The sequence below is a fragment of the Perissodus microlepis genome, chromosome 13 (genome assembly GCF_051167445.1).
Source record: "Perissodus microlepis isolate ML-2025 ecotype Zambia chromosome 13, ASM5116744v1, whole genome shotgun sequence".
Taxonomy (NCBI): Eukaryota; Metazoa; Chordata; class Actinopteri; order Cichliformes; family Cichlidae; genus Perissodus; species Perissodus microlepis.
Genome location: NC_140473.1, coordinates 6,363,407 through 6,383,522, shown reverse-complemented (window position 1 = coordinate 6,383,522; position 20,116 = coordinate 6,363,407). Strand labels below are relative to the sequence as shown.

At 39.1% G+C, this 20,116-nt stretch overlaps 1 protein-coding gene across 1 annotated transcript in view; it reads right to left on the bottom strand.

The window, feature by feature from the left end:
- Positions 1-299: 299 nt before the first annotated feature.
- LOC146374562 (gamma-aminobutyric acid receptor subunit pi) overlaps positions 300-20,116 on the bottom strand; it is an 82,662-nt gene continuing 62,845 nt past the window's right edge. Inside the window, exons 5-10 of the mRNA XM_084947753.1 lie at positions 18,804-19,021; positions 16,665-16,747; positions 8,062-8,199; positions 7,777-7,929; positions 5,705-5,895; positions 300-5,493 (exon numbers count right to left, since the gene is read on the bottom strand). Coding sequence (XP_084803879.1) covers positions 5,128-5,493; positions 5,705-5,895; positions 7,777-7,929; positions 8,062-8,199; positions 16,665-16,747; positions 18,804-19,021 — 1,149 coding nt within the window. The 3' untranslated portion in view covers positions 300-5,127. The remainder of the gene's footprint in view (positions 5,494-5,704; positions 5,896-7,776; positions 7,930-8,061; positions 8,200-16,664; positions 16,748-18,803; positions 19,022-20,116) is intronic.

Below are 20,116 nucleotides of genomic sequence, written 5' to 3'. Positions count from 1 at the left end.
CAACCTACTGAATTCGCCCCTTTAAAGAAATGTGTGTTTGTGTGTGTGTGAGAGAGAGAGAGAGAGACGACCTCACTCGGTATTCTGCTGAGTCAGAGCTAAGGGAGCTGGAGGGCATTCCAAACATCTGCAACACAAACACATTTGCATGTCTGAAGGCTAGCTGGCCTCTGATTCTGCATTTGTAATTTTGATTCTGGAAAATGATGCGACTTTCAGACTGCTGTGTTGGTTAATGATGCCATAGTCATACACAACACTATAGTTACTATAGTTGTATAAAGAGTGTCAACAATGAACACGTTAAACCTCTTTTTTTATTGCTATCATTCATATTCATACACAGACTAAACATGCATAGTGTTGCTATTTATTTACAATAAGGAAACTGAAGTCTATATTAACATGGTACTATAGTGTATAAATAGATTGTACATGAAGATGTCCCAAGAACTGTGAGCCTGTTATAATAGCCAGTGTCTCCTGGAAGATTGACAGGTCCCACAAAAGGACAGAAAAGGGAGGGGGGGGGGGGCAGTCCAACTGTTGCTCCAAACATGTCCATAAGATCTTGTTTGCACCTTCACCGTCAACAATGCCGTCCATTTAGAGCAAACAAGCATTTACATTGTAGTTGCAACTGTGGAGCCATACCTTAGGACAACCTCACGACTCTGTGCGTCCACACTGACAAGATGCTTCAGTGGTTGCTTTTGTGGTTCTTTGGCTCCATATTGGCATTCATTTCTTGTACTTTTCACTGAGAAGATTACTATCAGAACTATGACTGCGGTGCCATATTGTATAAAACCTGGCAGTCTATGTTTTATCATGTTAACCTTTCCCCCAGATCAGTGCATCCAGAGAACACAGTCACAGATCATTCATTTCTTTCAAATATTTGAAAAAAAGTGAAAAAGAAAACAGAAGTTTGAGCAGATTCTTACTTTAAACTCAGATGAGAGCCCAAATCAAATGAAAATATACATCTTGTTCATGAAACAGCCTGTTCTTACTCTTTAGTGATGATTCCTCTCTATCATGTTGAACCAAAACAAATCAAGCAACGGAAAAACCCCAACAAAAAACAAAAGATACGATTGACAATCATGCAGGAAGAGCATAAACAAAAAAATATCCTACTTTTTGCATTATAATCAGACAAAGATCAATCAAAACGTTTGGTAGTTGATGGTATATTCAAAAATGGTTAAAAGGAGAAGTAGAAGCTAAAATGAAGCACATTCAAATATGAACAATTTAGCTCATCACTGCACACTGAGAAGTAGTTCTTAGAAATGGAACCTCTGAGACTTGTATCATGGTGAAACTTGTACCAGTTTTCATATTAAATGAGTGATATTATGTCATAGCAATACTGAGTACAGCAATAAATAAACATGCACCTCTGATATTCAACTGAATCCTGTTTTCTATCTGAAATATGAACTTCATGCTATTTCAGAGTTCTTCAATGAATAACAAACATGACATAACTTGAAAAATCTCTTGGGAACTAAAGGGAAACGAAGAGGAATGGTTGAATTAAATTGAAGTGTTTGGTTCTTTGGTTCACAACGCTGACAGAGAATGTGCTGTATCATCTCAACTGAAACAGTTGAGAGTTAACAGTTTACAAAACTGAAGAGTTCCACAGTTGAGTACAGTCGTTTACATGCACTCATAATGTTCATGAGGGTCATTTTGTGTTTTTAAGGATTTCTTTGAACTTGTCTTTTCCAAGGTGGGATGATTGTACAACATCTTTAATGATTGTAAAATAAAAAAAATAAAAAAACAAGAATTGGGTGTTTGAATTTCTTTAGATATTTAGATTAGATAGATAGATTAGATAAAACTTTATTAATCCCTCGGGTGGGTTCCTCCGGGAAATTCAGTAAATTTGCAAATCTGCACAGCCTCAAACGTATACATAAAGGCTCAAATATAAAGCATGCATTCAAATATTCAAAGTGCTGCTCAAGGTTCTCCAATGTCTTTTAACTTGACATGGCCAAGGCCTATTAACTTCTCGTTCGTGATCATGACTGACAAAAAGGATTTTTTTTTTGACAGCCCTCATTCAATTGACCAGTACTCATGAAAATGGGGAAGTCCAAGAAACTCAGAGAAGATCTGAGAAAGACAATTGTAGATTTACACAAGTTGGTCAAGAAGGTCTCTTGGCACCATTTCTATAAACTGCAGATTCCAAGATTGTCAGGTCAATCAACTTTATATCAGTGGAGGTTCAAATGTTTCACTAATTTGCCAAGGTCAGAAAGAAGGCCCAAAGTTTCACCTTTAAATGAGAGTAAATTAGTTAGGATGTTTAGGAACAACTAATAAACCACTAAGAAACAAGCTTGCAATGAACTGGAAACGCTGGAACACCAGCATTACTATCGACAGTAAAGTGAGTTTGATATCACCACAGACTAAGAGGGCGCTATCTGAAAAAAAACGCCTCTGCCTCAAAAGCTCACATCCAATTTTCCAGCTGCCCACATACAAATGCTTTCTAGAGAAAGGTTTTATGGTCAAGTGAGACAAAAATTGAGCTATTTAGCCACAATAAAAAAAATGTGAGACTTTTAAAGCTAAGAGCACTATACTACTAGCCAAGCACGGTGGTGGTAGCATCATGCTCTTGGGCTGTTGTGCTGCCAAGTGTCTTAATACATTCCATAAAGTGGATAGAACAATAAAGGAAGGAGGAGACGATTATAACTTGGATACAACTGGATGTACAACAGAAATACAATGATCCCAAACACACATCAAAACAGGTTTTGGATGGGACAAAGCAGGCTAACACTGAACATCTGGAATGAGCTTCTCAAAAACTCTGATCTCAGCCCCATTGAAAATTTGTGGTTTACGCTACTGCACAAAAGTCTTGCTTTTTAAAGTTATTAAAGATGTATCATATACACAATCATTCCACCCTGGAAAAAGAGCAGTTCAAACAAATGATTAAAACCCCAAACTTACCTTGACATCCATGCCAGTGTTGAGTGTATATAAACTTCTGACCCAACAGTACCTCAAACATTTCTATGTATTTTTCCATTTAGATAACTTTCAGATGACAACATCCTATTTAAATATTTTATCCATTTCATATTTAAATCCATCTTAAAAATTGTAACACTTTAACTGCCCGATCCATTGAAAAACCACAGTGAAAACACTACCAGCCAACCAGAGAGAGAAATACTGCATATATTTATCACTGTAACATAGTACCTGTCTGTACTGGTATATGTCTGCTGTCCTTTATATTTACACCTGTGTTTTCCATTATGCCTGCCAGTTAGTATGGAAACCCAAAAGCTCCAATATAAATAAATAATAATACAAATAAACTGAAGTATACAGATGATCTAATGAGATTATTTCAGACACTATTAAAATTAAGCAACTATAATTTATAAGAAATGTTTTGTTCTACAACGTGATTTACAGGATGCCATTTTCAATGACGCTTTATTTCATGTTAAGTTTTTCATTAGATATTAATACTTTTTCTTACTAAAACTGCTGTGGAAGAAGACATATTATTCATGTGAAAAATTAAAGAATAATTTTCAGTATGAATTTTTTTCAGCCTCTTACAGAGAAATTTTGACCCACTCTTCTTTACAATATTGATTTAGTTCCGTTACAGCTCTCTTAAGGTGCCGTTACTGCATTTCAGTCAAGTTTGAATGTTGTGCAGTCAAAACACGTTGGTTCTTTTCTTTTCCAGCCATTCTGCTGGAGACTTGCTGGTGATCTTGTGATCATTGTCCTGTTCAATGACCCAATTCCAGCCAAGCTTTAGCTTCCAGGTGGCCTTGAATTTATCTCTAGAACACTTTTGTGTAAAGACTCCTGTGAACGTTTCTTTTTTTTTTTTTTTTCACATGACTATAGAAATTATGTTCCTACAACAGTCTTGCTAGCTGGCAGTTATATGTTTAAAAGTAAATCACTGTAATAATCACCTATTTTATTTTTGAACTCACAAGATTAGTCAGCACGCTAAAATCTGGCAATTTGATGAAAAAGAAAATAACAATCTGGACTGAGAAGACTAAGAAGCTAATCTAGCTGGTTAGCTGGCTAGCATACTCTAGGCTGGGATTTAACAAAAGTTAAGAGTATTTCTACATCTAAAGGCCAAGCACATATATATAAAATCTCACTCTATTTGTTAACATGAATTTTCATTTGTAATTGATATTTATTTATTTAACATGGATCCCTTTGGACTTCCATATCTTGGAGTGTGCAGGTGTGCTTCCCTTTATGAAATAGAACAGATTCATACCGTGACAAGTGCCATTAAACTGTTCACGATAGCCAGATTTCCAGAATACAACTGAAGGTATCCAAGGCCACTACATTTATAGAAATGAAAAAAGGGTCTAATGCAGGCTGGGAGAAACAGTACTCCAGTGAATTAAAAATAACTCACAGAAGGACACAGAAGAATGAGAGCTTTCAACAATGAGTAGAAAGCTCGTCCTTTGGAGGTTTATATTTCTCAACACATGCTCCATTGTAGTGATTTTTCCACCTCCCTTGCCTGTCGTTTTCAGCCCTCTTCTGCCATCTGTTACTTTTGCTATTTCACTCTAAATGTTGTGCCTGCAGGCAGAAACAGGAGATGAAGTTGTAAAATATCAATGATCAATACATCATAAAAGAGACTCAAAGTGGAATGTGAATTTGTTCTCACTCAATAGCGCAGGTGAATTCTGTCATAAAGCCTTCAATTACAGCTCCATCCTAAAATAAATATTAAAGCGTGACAGAATTTATAAAATATCACCATGTCATAGTCAGGTAGGCCAATTTTTATCAAAACCAACTCCATCAAATTTTAAGCAATGTCATAGTTTGAGTACTTATTAATATTTAAAATGGAGCTGCAATTATGAGCATTCCCTTTTTCCACCAGAACAATCCCATGTGACAATGCGACCTCGCTCATTAGTCCAAATGTAGAAGTTTTACACATTCAACCCAGAACACACCTGAATAACACTTACTGGACGTATGTACAGTAAGGTACACTTGTTGTCTACAAACACTCTCCATCTTAAACTCTCCTGGACATATGCAGCACTTAAACAAATGCTAAAAGTACAGATAATATGTCCAGTAGAGTAGGTTAACAATGACAAAAGACAGTGGAAAGGTGACTCTGGAGTAGTTGTCTATATGGTGGGGGTTCTCCACGTGACAACAGTGTATGGCGCGCAGAATCTTGCGGAGGGTGGCCAGAACAGTGAGGCACCAGTTGGTGTGCTCTGGAGGTGCCGCCTCAGGCTTGGGCTCACTGCCCGAGGGGCTAGAGGGCCTGACAGCGAGTTCTGTTGAGGCGGGAACTGAAGGAGAAGTTGCAGCGGGCTCCTTGCGCCTCTTGGCCCTGTTGGAGTGAGTGGAGATGGTGGTGACGATGCCGTTCATTTCATCATCAAAGTCGTGCATTCGGTGGCCGTACTGCAAGACAGAGAAGAAAAATTAGGTTTGAATTAAAACAAAAACACAATGCGTTTACATCCGAGAAATCCAACTTACCCCAAAATGCTCATGGTGACATGATGATGACGGTGACAATGACAGCGACCACCATGATGAACACAACGACTGTGACAACAGTAATGACCACAACAATCAACAGTTAATGTAAGTACATCCAGGAGTATCTCACCATGAGCATGTGTGCATCAGCGTGTGTGAGGGTGCAGAAGTGGGCCACGGCGTACTCAATAAGTGCTCCGAAGATAAAGCTGAAGCAGATCCCCAAATACACATCGATGGCCTTGATGAAGCAGTTGGCGTTGGGTAGTGATGTCCGGGCTCCCATCATCAGAGTTGTCATGGTCAGTACTGTGGTCACTCCTGGCACAGAACACAAACAGTGGTCAAGTAGGATTCTTTGATGAACCACTAAAGACCTAAATGGAAAACCTGTTTTTTTGTTTTGTTTTTTTTTAACTTAGCCTCAGGCCAAGGTCAGCTTTGAACGGGAGTTATTGGTTGTAAATGCAGAAATGCCAATAAAAAGCTAAATGTTGATAACCTAATGCATTTCAACAAAAAAATAAAAATACAAAAATAATCCAGCTTTTGCTCTTCATAGCACCAGTTTTACCAATGGAAACTCAGGTGATGGTTTTCGTGTTTCCTGGCAATATGCTGACATACTTTGTAAAAAAAAAAGTGAAACGAGGTGGGATATTTGAATGGACAATACAATCCATAAGTATTATCCAAGTCAAACCCTGCACTGAGTTGCACCTTGTAATCTCACTGCTGACCTTTGTGTGCAATGAATGTAACAGCAAATGATTGTCACGACTGGGCGGCCAATACAGGGAAGAGGACTCAGACACCACATGGAGGCTCGGAGGTACAAACTCAGGGGGCTAAGAAACTGAATTAACTCACTCTATGGCAGGCAAAAACTTCAGTGTTACTAGATACAATACTAGAATATTACTATTGGACACTATGAACAAAAGCAGAACTACGAAGCACTAACTAGGCTAGAACTATCTCAGCAATAGTCACAAAACATGAAAACATAAAACAAGAGTCACACTACGAGTGCGGCAGCAGAGTCCAAAAGGAAAAAGTCTCTTTAGCCGGATGGGGGAGCAGCCAGGGAACCCGACACCAGGCATTTTCCAGAGCAGGCACCCTAAGGTGGAGGATTACGGAGCTACGCTCACAGAGTCATTTTACAGGTGGAGGCGAGGCTTGGGGGGGAAGTAAGGTCCGGGTGAGACTAAACCAGTCCAGGTTCATTTACTGTGAAAAATTGGGTGGGGAAGCAGGCAGGTGAGTAACGCCGAAAACAGTGAGCAGACCAGTGGCTGTGAGTAGGGTCGGTGGAATCCAGACATCTGTGAAACTGAAGGGTTAGCTGATGTTCCAGCAAGGAGCTGATTACACACAGGTGCAGCAAACGAGAGGAGGTGTGGCGATTCTGCCCAGTGATTCATCGGCACGCTGGAAAACCCAGCACTGACCCGGACCATGACAATAATGTGGCCTTGCTGGAAGTTTCTCATGTGTCCTTTAGTTTCTACATAGTCAGTAATAGTGTGCAATGTACAGTCAGAGAACACATTAGAATGCATCATCAAAGATTCACTTTACTGTCCATTCTATGGGCGATGGAGTGGAATATCTTGTAGTTGTGTTTTTGTTTTCAGAACTTAGTGTTGCAATCCCTGGAGGAGTGGCAGATCTAATCCAGTGAAATATTTATGCTTAGATGTTTCCACTAGATACAACTTCAAGAAATGATCATCTAAAATCACAAACTCAAAATCAACACTACCTACCAGTAAGTCCCTGATCTCAGCTTCACTGAGTAAAAGCTGAAAATTCCAAAAGTCAAAACTATCACAAAGGAGAAATCCCTTTGTGAATCCTCTGGTGAGGTCCATCAGTTGGCAACCATTACAAAACAATACTCAACACAGTGTTAAAAATAAGCATTTTATTTTGTCCGGTTACATCTGAGCCCATCAGAAATATTTCTGTAATTCATCAGCAGATGGTGCATTTAACTTCTTAACTAAAGATGAAAATCTACACTTTGATTGCATCTCAGTCACTTTAGGTTTACTATGATGACTGACAGAGAGCAGGACACAGCAGCAATAATAACGCTTAAGTTGCAGTGTAAAAATATATGACATTTGCTCAAAAAGAAATGTTCTAATTCTGATTCTGACGACTGAATGAACAGAAAAATGGATTATCCCATACCTATGCAAATACGTGCTGGAACAGAAGACAAAGAAATCCAAAAGGAAACCCATGAGAGGACCACCAGCAGGCTAGAGGGGACATAGGTCTCCAGGATGAAGTACAGAATGCTCCTCTTCAGCTCAAAGTGGAAGACAAGCCTGGGATAATGGCCTGTAAGAAGAAAGACAATAAGTGCACTAAATTTTAGTACATTTACATGTATTGATGTAATGCACGATAGTCTTTAGTAACAAAACACTGCTTTTTAAAGAATTAAACAATGGTTTTGGTTATCATTGTTACCAGTTTCATAGATGGCCTCTGAGACAGATGTGTAGTGGTCTTCTACTGTATACTGAGCCAGTTGGAGACTGTCTAAACCACTGACAGACTCATTTCCTCTGGTCCAGTAGAACATAACATCATTTATGTTGTAACCCCCTGAAGAGAAGAAAAGATGACAATGAAGAAAGCTGCTCTAATTACTATACAGGATAAAATAATTAATTTGATCAGTGAAATTTATCTGTAACTTTAATGATTGTGTGCATGGAAGGAGTGGGAGAGTCTGCAAGCAAAAAGCATATAACAAGAACAGCTACACAATTTATTATGATATTAATGATATTATCATAATACATTAGGCAGAATTGAAATTTAATTTTTTAAATATCAGTGTTGTTGTAAAAAACACACACAAACTTTTTTTCCTCTGGAACAGTTAGCGGTTTAATGATTTGTGCAATAACTGGTTGATGAGCTCTGATGCCACTTATGCTGAAATGTGTGTGTGTGTGTGTGTGTGTGTGGAGGGGAGGGTCCTGCTGAAGAGATTAACTCTTGCCTCTTACCATAACAGACTAATCATGCATATTGCACTGGGCCCTAGAGAGCCTAGATAACCCAAATAAAGCTTGGAAAAAGAAGGCATGCAAAATTAATATGATCAAAGATGCCACGGTTAAGTGTGGTTGCGCCTTTGACAGAGCAATGTAACAATGTGTAATCGTATCAGTTAGTAATAACTAGTGTTTCTCGTGTAAAAAAGAAAAAAGTAAGGATAAAGTGTGATTAATAAGGCTTAACTTCTTAGGTGTATTTTTCTCATTTATCTGCAGAGGGAGCAAGAGAATAACAAAAGCGTGAAGACACGCTGTTGGCAGAAGCTGGTGTGCACCTCAGTAATCTGCCTTGCATGAAACGCTCATTAATTCTCTCTGTTTAAACCCATATGGAGTCATGTATTATTGACCAGAGCCACAATACTAGAAGCATAGCTTTCCTAATGAAGGGCAGTGGTGACTTTGAACCTGAAAGATCCAATAAATTCACCTTTTTATATTTCATTGTAATTCTCTTGGTAGAGGAAGTCATTATTCTTCTGACCTAAAGCCCTAACGTTACTGTACAAATTAAGAGACACAGATGGTCAGTGGCAAGCTGTGCAATAGCATGGAAAGAGTTACATTCAGTGCCCTGTAGCAAGCAGCCAAGAGTGTTGTGTTTTTTTGAAAGCGTCCCCACAAAAATTTGACTTACAGCCATGATTACAAAAGACCGTCACTTTCTTTTGACTCTTTTTGCTGTCAGAATGCGCAAAATATTTAACCGCAATCTTAATTTAAATGCCCCGCACCCTCCCACAACGACGCTCTCTTTAAAGCCTCCTCCTGTGCAGAGGATCCACTTTTGGCACAGCATTAAAAGAAATAAATCCTTGAATATACATCTTCATAAAGAGACACAGAGACCGAGCAAGCGGGAAATAGAGATTGAAGGAGAGGAGGACAGGAGGGGAGAGAGAGAGAGACGGAGAGAAAGCAGCAGAGATAGAGAAGCACGATGAGAGCGAAATGGCAAAGGGGGAGGGGGGGGGGGCATACAGACACAGAGAGAGACAGAAGGAAACAGATGCAGATATTTAGCCTGGAATTATTAAAGCGGTGAAGGAATGATCCATCATCCTCTCAGTTACCTAACGTTAACCTCCAGATGCCTTTATGCCTGCTGTCAAGTGGCACTGGAGCACCAGCTAAATGTTTTATTTGGCACTGAGGTCCTGGTGGGCTTCTGGCAGGGATCTGACTTAGCTTAGCCCAGCTGCCGTCATTTAATAGCATGGAGCAAAAGCAAGCTGGGAAGCAAAGACAGTAGATGAGCAGGTGGAAATAGTGGAGAGGTGTGAGGAAGGCTTTTTCTTCCAACCATTTACTGCACAAGGCAATGAAAATGTGTCATAATTAGGAAAAATGGTCTCCCATTTTCAGCAACGTGTCACGAAAAATGTACACTTTTTAAAAAGCGAGGAATTTTTGTAGTGTGGTGGCAGAGGTTTTCATTCTACAGTTATTAGGCTAAGTTTAAAGGATTTGTAGGATTAGATGGTTTTGGTTCGAGGGACCCTAACTGACCCTGCAGTATAATGACTGTGGCTTTAAGATTATTCAAAGTCTAACTGAATAGTTTGACATTTTGGGAATAAACTTGAAACTGTGCATTAAAAGCCCCTTTGAATTTATATGAATTTTGCTGTGGCACTCCAGCTATTGTTAGATTCATTCTGTTTGCTTTAATAATTCTACTGAATGGACATGCGATCGTGGTGAAAAAGAAAGTATACCCCCTGTCAGCTTTTTATGTATCAGGCCATAATAATAAATACAAATCTGGTCCTTAGCAACCTCAGACGAAGTACAAAGCCGGACATATTACACCGAGTCATGATTTAACAAAAGCTAAGTTCAAGTGCAGAAGCAGGGTATGAAAAATTAAGTACAGCTGTACTGTTTCCACAAGAATTAAGAGGGAAAGTAGCAGCCAGGTGTTCATGATCAAACTGATCTTCAGCAAGTAACACCACGTCTATAATAGTAAAAGTTTTGTTAGTTCATTGGTCTGAAGCAGTCAGTTGTGGGTTATGCAATGCCAAAGAGGAACGATATCGGCAGTGATCTTAAAAAGCAATTCATGCTGCCCATTGGTCTGGGAATGGGATACAAGGCCATTTCCAAAAAAATCAAAGTCCATCATTCTACACTGGGAAAATGTATCCACATGTGGAAAACATTCAAGACAGCTTTCAATCTTCCCAGGAGCGGACATATCAGCAAATATAGCCCAGACTAACAAGCCTCAATGGGCATATTAAATGTTAAAGTTCATGACAGCATAATTAGAAAAAGACCGAACAAGTCTGGCTTGTTAGGAAGGGTTGGCAGCAGAAAGCGTCTTCTCAATAAAAAGAACTTGACAGCACAGCTTAGCTTTGCAACATCACATCAACATCACAACCATATCCTTTAGTTTTCTACAAATGTGTCGGTGTGCATTACGATCAAGCGCCTTCACTTTGGTATTGTCTTTCCAAACGCAATATATCAGCACAAACACCTGATACCAGCTGTCGAGCACGGTGGTGGAGAGCTGATGATTTAGGTACCTCTGTCACACCAACCCTCTGTGTGTCCTCCTTCACTGCATCCATGAATCTCTCTGTGGTCTTCCTATTTTAGTCCTGCCTGGCAGCTCCATCTTCAACATCCTTTCTCAAATATATCCACTATTCCTCCTTTGCACATTTACAAACTATCTCAGTCTTGCCTCTCTAATTTTGTTCCCAAACCACTCAGCCTGGACTGCCCCTCATATATAATATTTCTTATCTCATCTATTCCGGTCACTCCCAGTGATATAATTTAACATCTTCAGCACCATCACCTGTTTTTATTTTTAATTTTTATATTTTAAATATTGTCTGGGAAAAAAATCCCCAGTAACTGGTGATTCTGAATTGATGATATGTGTGAATGATTGTCTGTGCGTTTTAGCTCTGTGACAGACTGTGATAAAGGGCAGGTGTACCCTGCCACTAAGCTGCGGGCGCGCGCAATCGCGCACTGCAGGCACGGTGTCTGCGCACATAAAATCTGCGTTGCACACACACACAAAAAAATCTAACCTGAATTGCAATTAAAATAAATACATTAACAATTCATTCTGCAGTGTGAGTCAGTAAGTGACCGGTGACTGGGTGCTCCAGACAATGATGCGATTCACATTCGTATATACACCGCTAATCAACATCGTTGACAGGCTATGACAGCGTCCTTATGTGTCACTAGAGATGGACCGATCCGATATTACGTATCGGTATCGGTCCGATACTGACGTAAATTACTGGATCGGATATAAAAAAATGTAATCCGATCCATTAAATATCAAAAAAGCACCTAGCAAAACTTGCGACATGGCGTAACTCGGCCCATAACTGTAGCACATGCAGCAGTACGGGTCACGTGATAGAGCAGCTGTGTGTATTTGTAGCCTCGCTAGCAATCCGGCATTTCATCTCCAAGGAAGTTATCCCAGAGAGAAGTAAAGCAAGTGTGTAAGTTCATCTCTGAATGTTTGTAAAGCATTCCCGCGTTAAGCTTAACAACCGATATATGGAGCGGCTGCCTCTTCTCTCTCCCTCTCCTGCTGCTACTTCAATAGTGAAACTGATCAATGATCAGCTGATCGGCTTTTCTGTCGCAAGTCCGTCTCTCTTGTTTGTTTATTGCTCACTTCCCGCCAGAAAGAGGAAACCAGCGGCTGAACAACAGCAGCACGTTTAAGCTTGATAAGCTGTTGTTATAATTTATTTAATATTACTTTCTACAACAGGATCCTTTTCTACGTAGCTGACGGCTGGTAACTGCGCAGGGGCGGATCTAGCAAAGTTTAGCCAGGGGGGCCGATAGGGCATGAACAGGGAAAAGGGGGGCACAAAGACATACTTTTCTTTCTTATTCTCATTTAAAATGTCTAGCTTTTAATAAATAATTATCCGAATCTTACACCCAAAGTTTTAATCTGATGTAAAATGTATAGAAGTCCATTACTGTATATAGTAACTATTAAGTCTAATATACCCTAGTAAGCTATAGTACTTTTTCCATTGGGAAGGTACCATCTGTGCAGTCTGCAATTTTGTTGAAGAAAGATGTTGAATCTATTTAATTATTCTTGAAAAATAACTGATTTCTGTGTATTTTTTTTTTTCCACACTGCATCAAATTATAGTTGATTATGTCAATTAAGCATCATGAGGTGGAGGGTGGGGGGGTTGTTCCCTATTTTTTTTTATTTATTTTTTTTTGCTGGGAGTTTTAGAACCCTATTAGTTAGGTTGCTTAATATTTCTGCTAAGTACTCTTTAAAATACCAGAATAGGGAGGATGGAGTAGGTTTAAATTTATTAGATTGATCAGTATTGTTGAACTATGAAATATTTTGGGTGCAGTGCATTTTTTGCATAGAGGTATAACAGAATAGCTTTAGTGTTTGTTTGTTTTTAACTTGAGTTTGAACTTATACAAAAAGCAGCAAGATATAAAAAAAAAACTGTTTTATTGATTAAAAAACACTATATCGGATTCATATCGGTATCGGCAGATATCCAAATTTATGATATCGGTATCGGTATCGGACATAAAAAAGTGGTATCGTGCCATCTCTAGTCGACACCGGTGTTTTAGCTAGCAAAGCGGCGTGGCTGATGTGGAGTGAAGCCACGTTAGTGACAACGTGTACAACCATTGGAGATGTGAGCAGGACAGACGGAACAACTGACGGAAAAAGTGTGGACTTTATACCAGTTTTTAAATTGTGTTGATAAGCCACGTAAAACCAGAGTTATGATAAAAATATCTGCAATGTTTGGTTTTCTTCCTGAATACAATCGTTGTTTATATTTACTGCGGGAAGAAACGGTAAAAACGGCGTTTTATAAGGAAAACGCTGGAAAGCCTGTGAGCAAAAACAACACAAAACCCCCCACCCTTTCCTATTGGTCGAAAAATGTACCATGTCGACCAATCAAAAAATGATATGCCAACATGGCATTTATTGTTTAGGAAGGGGGGAAGTTTTAGAAGTTTTTTGAGATGCAAGAGACTTGAGACGTTTAGCGCAAATCTTGTGCAGTTAGTGTGTAGTGTAGTCAATAGTTTTGTTGTGTGTGTCAGAACAATGAGGCGACTGCTGAGTGTTACAGGAGTGATAAATCTCCTGTTGTCAGGCCTGCAGGTATCAGGCTGTTGTTCTCCTTTATCACATAGTGGACAGAAATTATTTTTTGGAGTGGCACAAATAATTTGTGTGGCATCAGATTTGATGCAGAACAGCTGATTGTTCTGTAAATAGTTTGAAATGTTTATTTAAAAAACCGCCTTGGCTGCATTTTTAGGTAAACAGCTGCAAAAAAACTTTGTTGTTTGCAAAACTCAGTTACTTTTTTTGAAGAAGTAACTATGTAATTAATTGCCCAACATTGGTCATTATATACTGTATATTGCAGACAGAGAGTTACAGGACTCTCTCCCAGACCACAGACTCATACTCATAATACAAGTCAGAGCTTTATTTAAAAAAAAGAAAAGAAAGAAAGTTGTGTTTTCAAAATTGGAGTTCAAGTTGTTTTTACTTCCAATAGTGTTAACATACTACACAGGTCATGAACAAGATTTTTTTTTTTAAATTTTCATTGTAAGTGGGCTAAAGCAGTTAATTAAAAGTAGTCTAACATAAATGTAAATGCTGTAATTTGATTATTTTAATAAACCATGTAACTTGGATGGAGTCGATGCTGGCGTGACCAAAGTGCACACATCTGCTGTTGCTCACAGTGGTCCAAGGGACTGCTCAGGGAGTTTGTGTGTTTGCTCAGACACATGAAAAATTAGAGGGAACACTGATTAAGAGCTAACCCTAGTTGGGACTGTATCCAGCCCTGCCCTGAGATTCTGAATTGGAAACGCTGTTAAGAAATGGGATGTTTTTACTTTTTCATTATTAAGGGTAGACAAATGGAGAAAAATTATTTTTTTAACATTTAATTCATAGCACAATACAGTGTGCAAAAAATGAATTAAATGAGAAACCCTGATAGTATGTGGATCTTTCATCTTATCTTGATCAACTAATCATGTCTGCCAAACTGTTGTCATGCCATGTTTTTGTAACTTTTGCTTTCTTTTAGCTCTTTCTTTTCTGCCAAAGTATGTTAGGGTCTATGTGCAAAGATGGCATCTATTTTCTATACAAATCATATCAAGCTGAGCGTTGACAGTGCTGAAAAAGAGGGCACGAATTACAATATCAACAGAGTAATTCATGGTGGAAAAAGAAAACTTTTAGAAAGAAGGATTTTGTAACCTAGCAACAATGAGAGCTTAAGAGAAGTGCTATAAAAATGAGGTGACAGGCATTTGTGTGCAAAAAGTGCAAAAAGTGCTTTATGTGGACATGGACCCTTATTAAAACAGTGCTCCTCTATGAAATACTGTCTTAGCTGTCCAGGCTTTTCTTACATTACTGATGTCACCATGGAAAATATTTTTCCATTGCTATTTTTTCAAACAAAGAATGCACAGCTGCCCCAGTCTGCCATTTTTGCTCATTACAATGCTTCTGCTAACTTTAGTGTGTCTCAACCACAAGGAACAGTTGTTAGCTGTAATAGTCTTCATGTACTTACAGCAATGTTACCACTGGCTTGGATTATACTGTATGCCTCTCCTCTCTGGGTTGAACCAGAAAGGTTTTACATGTCTAAGTCACTATACCAATAAGGAAAGGCATCTGGTGTACAAATCTGCCAATGAGTAGCCAAAAGTAGGTCTTAAACAACAGCTGGGTGATGGTTATTTTTATTTTCATGTCACCTATTATTACTATTTTTCTTACCATTCTCTTATGGTACATTTGACCAAACCCTAGCCCACAAAGTGCTTCTGAGTCAATTTTTTGGTTCACAATTAAAAAAAAAACTGATGTTGTTGAAATATGGCTGTATATCAACCCAAGCCACATGTAATGATGTCAGTTTTGAGTTTGAGTGTTTTGAGTGGTAGTGATGTAAAGAACAGATTAGCAGCTGAATATCCAAGAAAGCAGCAAAATGAGTGATTACAGATCTTCCGTGTTGAATTTGCACAAAAACTTAGTAATTTATTCTGGTGTATCTTTACGAAAGAGCACCATGAACAAAACAGCGGCATTGACGGGAGCACTGTATCTGACATCTTAACAATATGACTAGTTTGGACAGTTATAATCCTCTAACCCAGTGGTTCTTAACCTGGGTTCGATCGAACCCTAGGGGTTCGGTGAGTCAGTCTCAGGGGTTCGGCAGAGCCTCCGCCTTGACATGCACGGCTCATTTTGTGCACCAGTAAAAAACATATCTATGTCTTGAATTTGAAAAAAAAATCATATTTTATTTTTCACTAAAGAGGGGTTCAGTGACTGCACATATGAAACTGGTGGGGTTCGGTACCTCCAACAAGGTTAAGAACCACTGCTCTAACCCTTTTGGGGGTTTCTTCTTGTTAATAGGGAGTTTCTTCTCCCTACTTTCAACAAGTGCTTGCTCATAAGGGATAATCTCATTGTTATGGTTTTCGCTCTAATATTGCAGAGTTTTTACCGTACAAAAAAAAAGCACCTTGAGGCAATCATTGTTGCAGACCACAGCACCCTCCCTACCTCAGCCACTGGCTGTTTTTCCTCTCGTTACATTTTTTTTAAATTTGCATTTTCTTGATTTTCATTGTGCAGTGTTTTTATAGGTGGTTCAGTTGTAACCCGAGGCACTAGCTGTATTTTTCTTTTTTTTTCACGGCAGCAGTTATGTCCTTTATGAAACATTTCATCAAGACTGAAGTAAATCCAGTTTATGTATGATGTATGACATTCGTGCAATTTTACAAACACACACACACAACCAATGCAGAACATGAAAGTGATCCATTTCATCCTTTGTTTTGATTGGATTTACTTGAAATTATGCCCACCCACCAACAACTCTGCCACAGCTTCAGGTAGCAAAGATCAGATTTTCTTTAAGTATAAAGTGGCCTTACAGCTCTCCAGTTGTAGCGTGCAGGTCTGCTTGTCCATGGGATACTTGGTCAGGTCCATGTTGCAAGCCACAGTGGTGGTAATCCTAGACAACAGAAATGTTATTTAAGTCCATGAAAAAGGTTACCAACGGCAAATGATATTTGTTATTCCTGGAGACTTTGAAAGCATGAAAGTGGCATACAGTATCCTTTTCAAATCAGCTTTTCCTTTAATTGCTTAACCTTTGGCTACAATCATCTCAGTGCTTTCTCATGTATTCCCTCCAGGCACAGCACTGAAACATTTACCACAGCTGTCCCTTTCCTCCAGCACCTCATATTTCTCACTTCACTCTGTCATTTTTCACAGCTCCAATTCCCCAAGGTGGTCATTTCTCTCCTGACTATCTTTTCTGGCTTGTTTTACTCTCACTAGTCGTGTTCTCTGACTGTGAAGCACCATCCTCCTCCACATTTTTTCTGCCACACTGAAGCGTAGACGGTAAGCACTTCTTTGTATTGAAAGCAAAGGTCCATGAAGACTGGAGAAACTCTTATTTATTCCCAACAATAAGTCAAGAAATTGAATTTCGCTGTACTTAAGGATGACACGTGTTTTTAAAAAAAAAAAAAAAAAAAAAGAAACACAACTCATGTTCACGTTTAAAATACTGTACTGTGTACGGATGGACTGTGAAGAGAGACTACCTAACTCAGGTTACTATAAGATAACACCCACATACCCCACCTGTGGTCGATTTAGTTGACTGGACATGATTTGGAAAGGCACACACCTGTCCATATAAGGTCCTATGGTTGACAGTGCATTTCAGAGCACAGTCCAGCCTGGAGTCTGCAAAAGGTACCTGAAGGACTTCCAGACCATGAGAAACAAAATGCTCTGGTCTGCTGAAACCAATACTGAACTCTTTGGCCTGAATGCCAAACATAATTTCTGGAGGAAACCAGGCAGCGATCATCACCTAGCCAATACCATCCCGAGAGTTAAGCACGATGGTGGAAGCATCATGCTGCAGAAATGTTTTTCAGCATCAGGAACTGAGAGACTTGTCAGGGTTGAGGGAATGCAGCAATGTATGGAGATATCCTCGATGGCAACTTGCTTTAGAGCACTCCGGACCTCGGACTGGGATGAGGGTTTATCTTCCAACAGGACAATGACCAGAAGCACACAGCCAAGATAACAAAGGAATGGCTTCTGGACCACTCTGTGAATCTTGTTGAGTGCCCCAGCCAGAGCCTAGAATTGAACCCCTGTTGAACAACCTCCCCAACTCCCCATCCACTGTTTGCAAGGTTCTGCAAAGAAGAATGAATCTGCAAGTGTTCAAAGCTTGTAGTGTCATACTGAAAAAAGACTTGAGGATATTGTTGTCAGAGGTCAACAGAGTACTGAGCAAAGGCTGTGAATATTTATGTACATGTTTTTTTTATTTATTTCAATAAATTTGCATGAGTTTGAAATAATTTTTTTCCACTTTGACATTATGGGGCATTGTGTGTAGAATTGTGAGGTGAAAAATACATTCAATCCATTTTGGAATAAGGCTGTAACATGACCAAATCTGGAAGAAGTGAAGCACTGAATACTTTCCGCATAAACTGTATATGGAAGAATAATTTAAAAAACAAAAGCACTGAGTCAATGAAGTCAAATCCAGATCCTGGACAGCTCCTCAATCTGTTGATGAGTTGAGGTTACAGCATGTGACAGTAACACAGTACGATGTTTAAATCCCTCTCACCACAGTTTTAAAAAAGCTGCCTGCTTGACTCAGTATCTATGAGTGCAAAGGTAATACAAATTTGAGAAGCCTGCCAAGATCCCATCAGATCTTAAGCCTTGCACACAGTACAATATCTGTTTCCCAGATACTAACAAGACTTATGTTGCATTGATAGCCCACAGCTCGTTGTATTGCCAAATCACATGATCCTATACTCATACAATCCAATACACAAGTAATAGAATTGACAAAACTCCCTGCTTCGCAATCACATTATCTCATATTCAACCCACGCTTCTTCCCTCAGCCAATGTTCCTATCCATTCCCCGGACTACTTTTCATTGTCTGTCAAAGCAGAAAACAATAAACAGAACAAGCCCATCAACGCACAATCTTTATTTGTTACCCCACCTTAGTGCGTAAAGGACAGTCCCGTTGGGAAAGATGCGGATCAGCCTGTTCTCCACAGTGATGTCATGGAGGAAGGATTTCTTGGAGTCAACAATAAACGTGTCTGGGACCCAGAGGAGCTCAACTAGCCGCCCGTCAAGGCTCAGGCTCTTGTTGCCTTCAAACACCAAGCGCTCATCAGTCCATCGCTGGCGGAGGAATATGGTGGCCGTGTAGTCCTGCAGTAATGAGGCCCGAACAGGTCATTAGCAGAGCTGATACACTGTTTTTACAAAGCATGTCAGTAATGTGCTGACAGACAAGTCATGTTTTTGCAAACCGAGCTCAGTGTTGTTGTATTTTTACAATTTTTGCAATTTTTACATAGCCCAAAGCCCTTCTGTGCCTCAAGCAGCAGTAATTCAAAACATTGCTTCAAATCAGCAAATTCTGTTCAAGTTTGTTCTGTTCTTTTAGCACACTGAACTTTTTTTTTCTTCATGACATTATTTTTCAAAGTCTTACTGTTGCATCATGTGTGACAATGTAACCATTTTCATGTGTTGCGTGCTAGCTGTAAGCAGAATTTTCTCACAAAGCAAGCATTGCAGGAATTAACCATTCCCAAAGGAAAGTCATTGTTGCACTCACTATTTAATTAAGGCTGGTCGATCACTCTTAGTCAAGAAAGTCCAATCTCATAAGAGCAAAACGAGTATGCACTTCCAGTATACTGAAACTTTTGTAGCTTAGTTTTTTGATAAAGATTTTTCTTTTAAACATGGATTAACTCTTGAAAATATGTTTTAAATTCTGTCTTCCCTACTTTTAATTTTAAGTTGCTTCATTGAAGGTGCAGCATGAGGATGGTTATCTATGTCTGTTGACCTTACATGTCCTCAGATATGTGAGTTCCAAAATGCAATCCAAAAATATAAAGTGCATAAAGTTCTTTAAGTTTTTCTTCCAAGGAGCTAGACTTTCTGGTAATTTTTTAAAGTGGTCTTAAGCAATAGTTTACTAGGCTTCCTAAAGGTATTTCAAAGTTGTTTTCTGGGTTTTGGCTGCCTTTTTCATTTACTGAAAGCCGTGTCCTTAAGAAGCAATAAAAAAAAGGTCCAGCAATGACCTGACACAGGGCCTCAGAGTTATTCCACCACACTATTTGATGAAGAGAAATAAATTATCTTAACAGAATAGTGGCGTCAAGAAGCAATTCTTAGGGAGGATAACATGAGAGAAAAAGCTGAGGTATGCCAATTATACAAGAACTGAGCTGAAAATAAGTGACAACAGGTCTAATAGAGTGATGAATACAAATTCAAAGTTTCAGC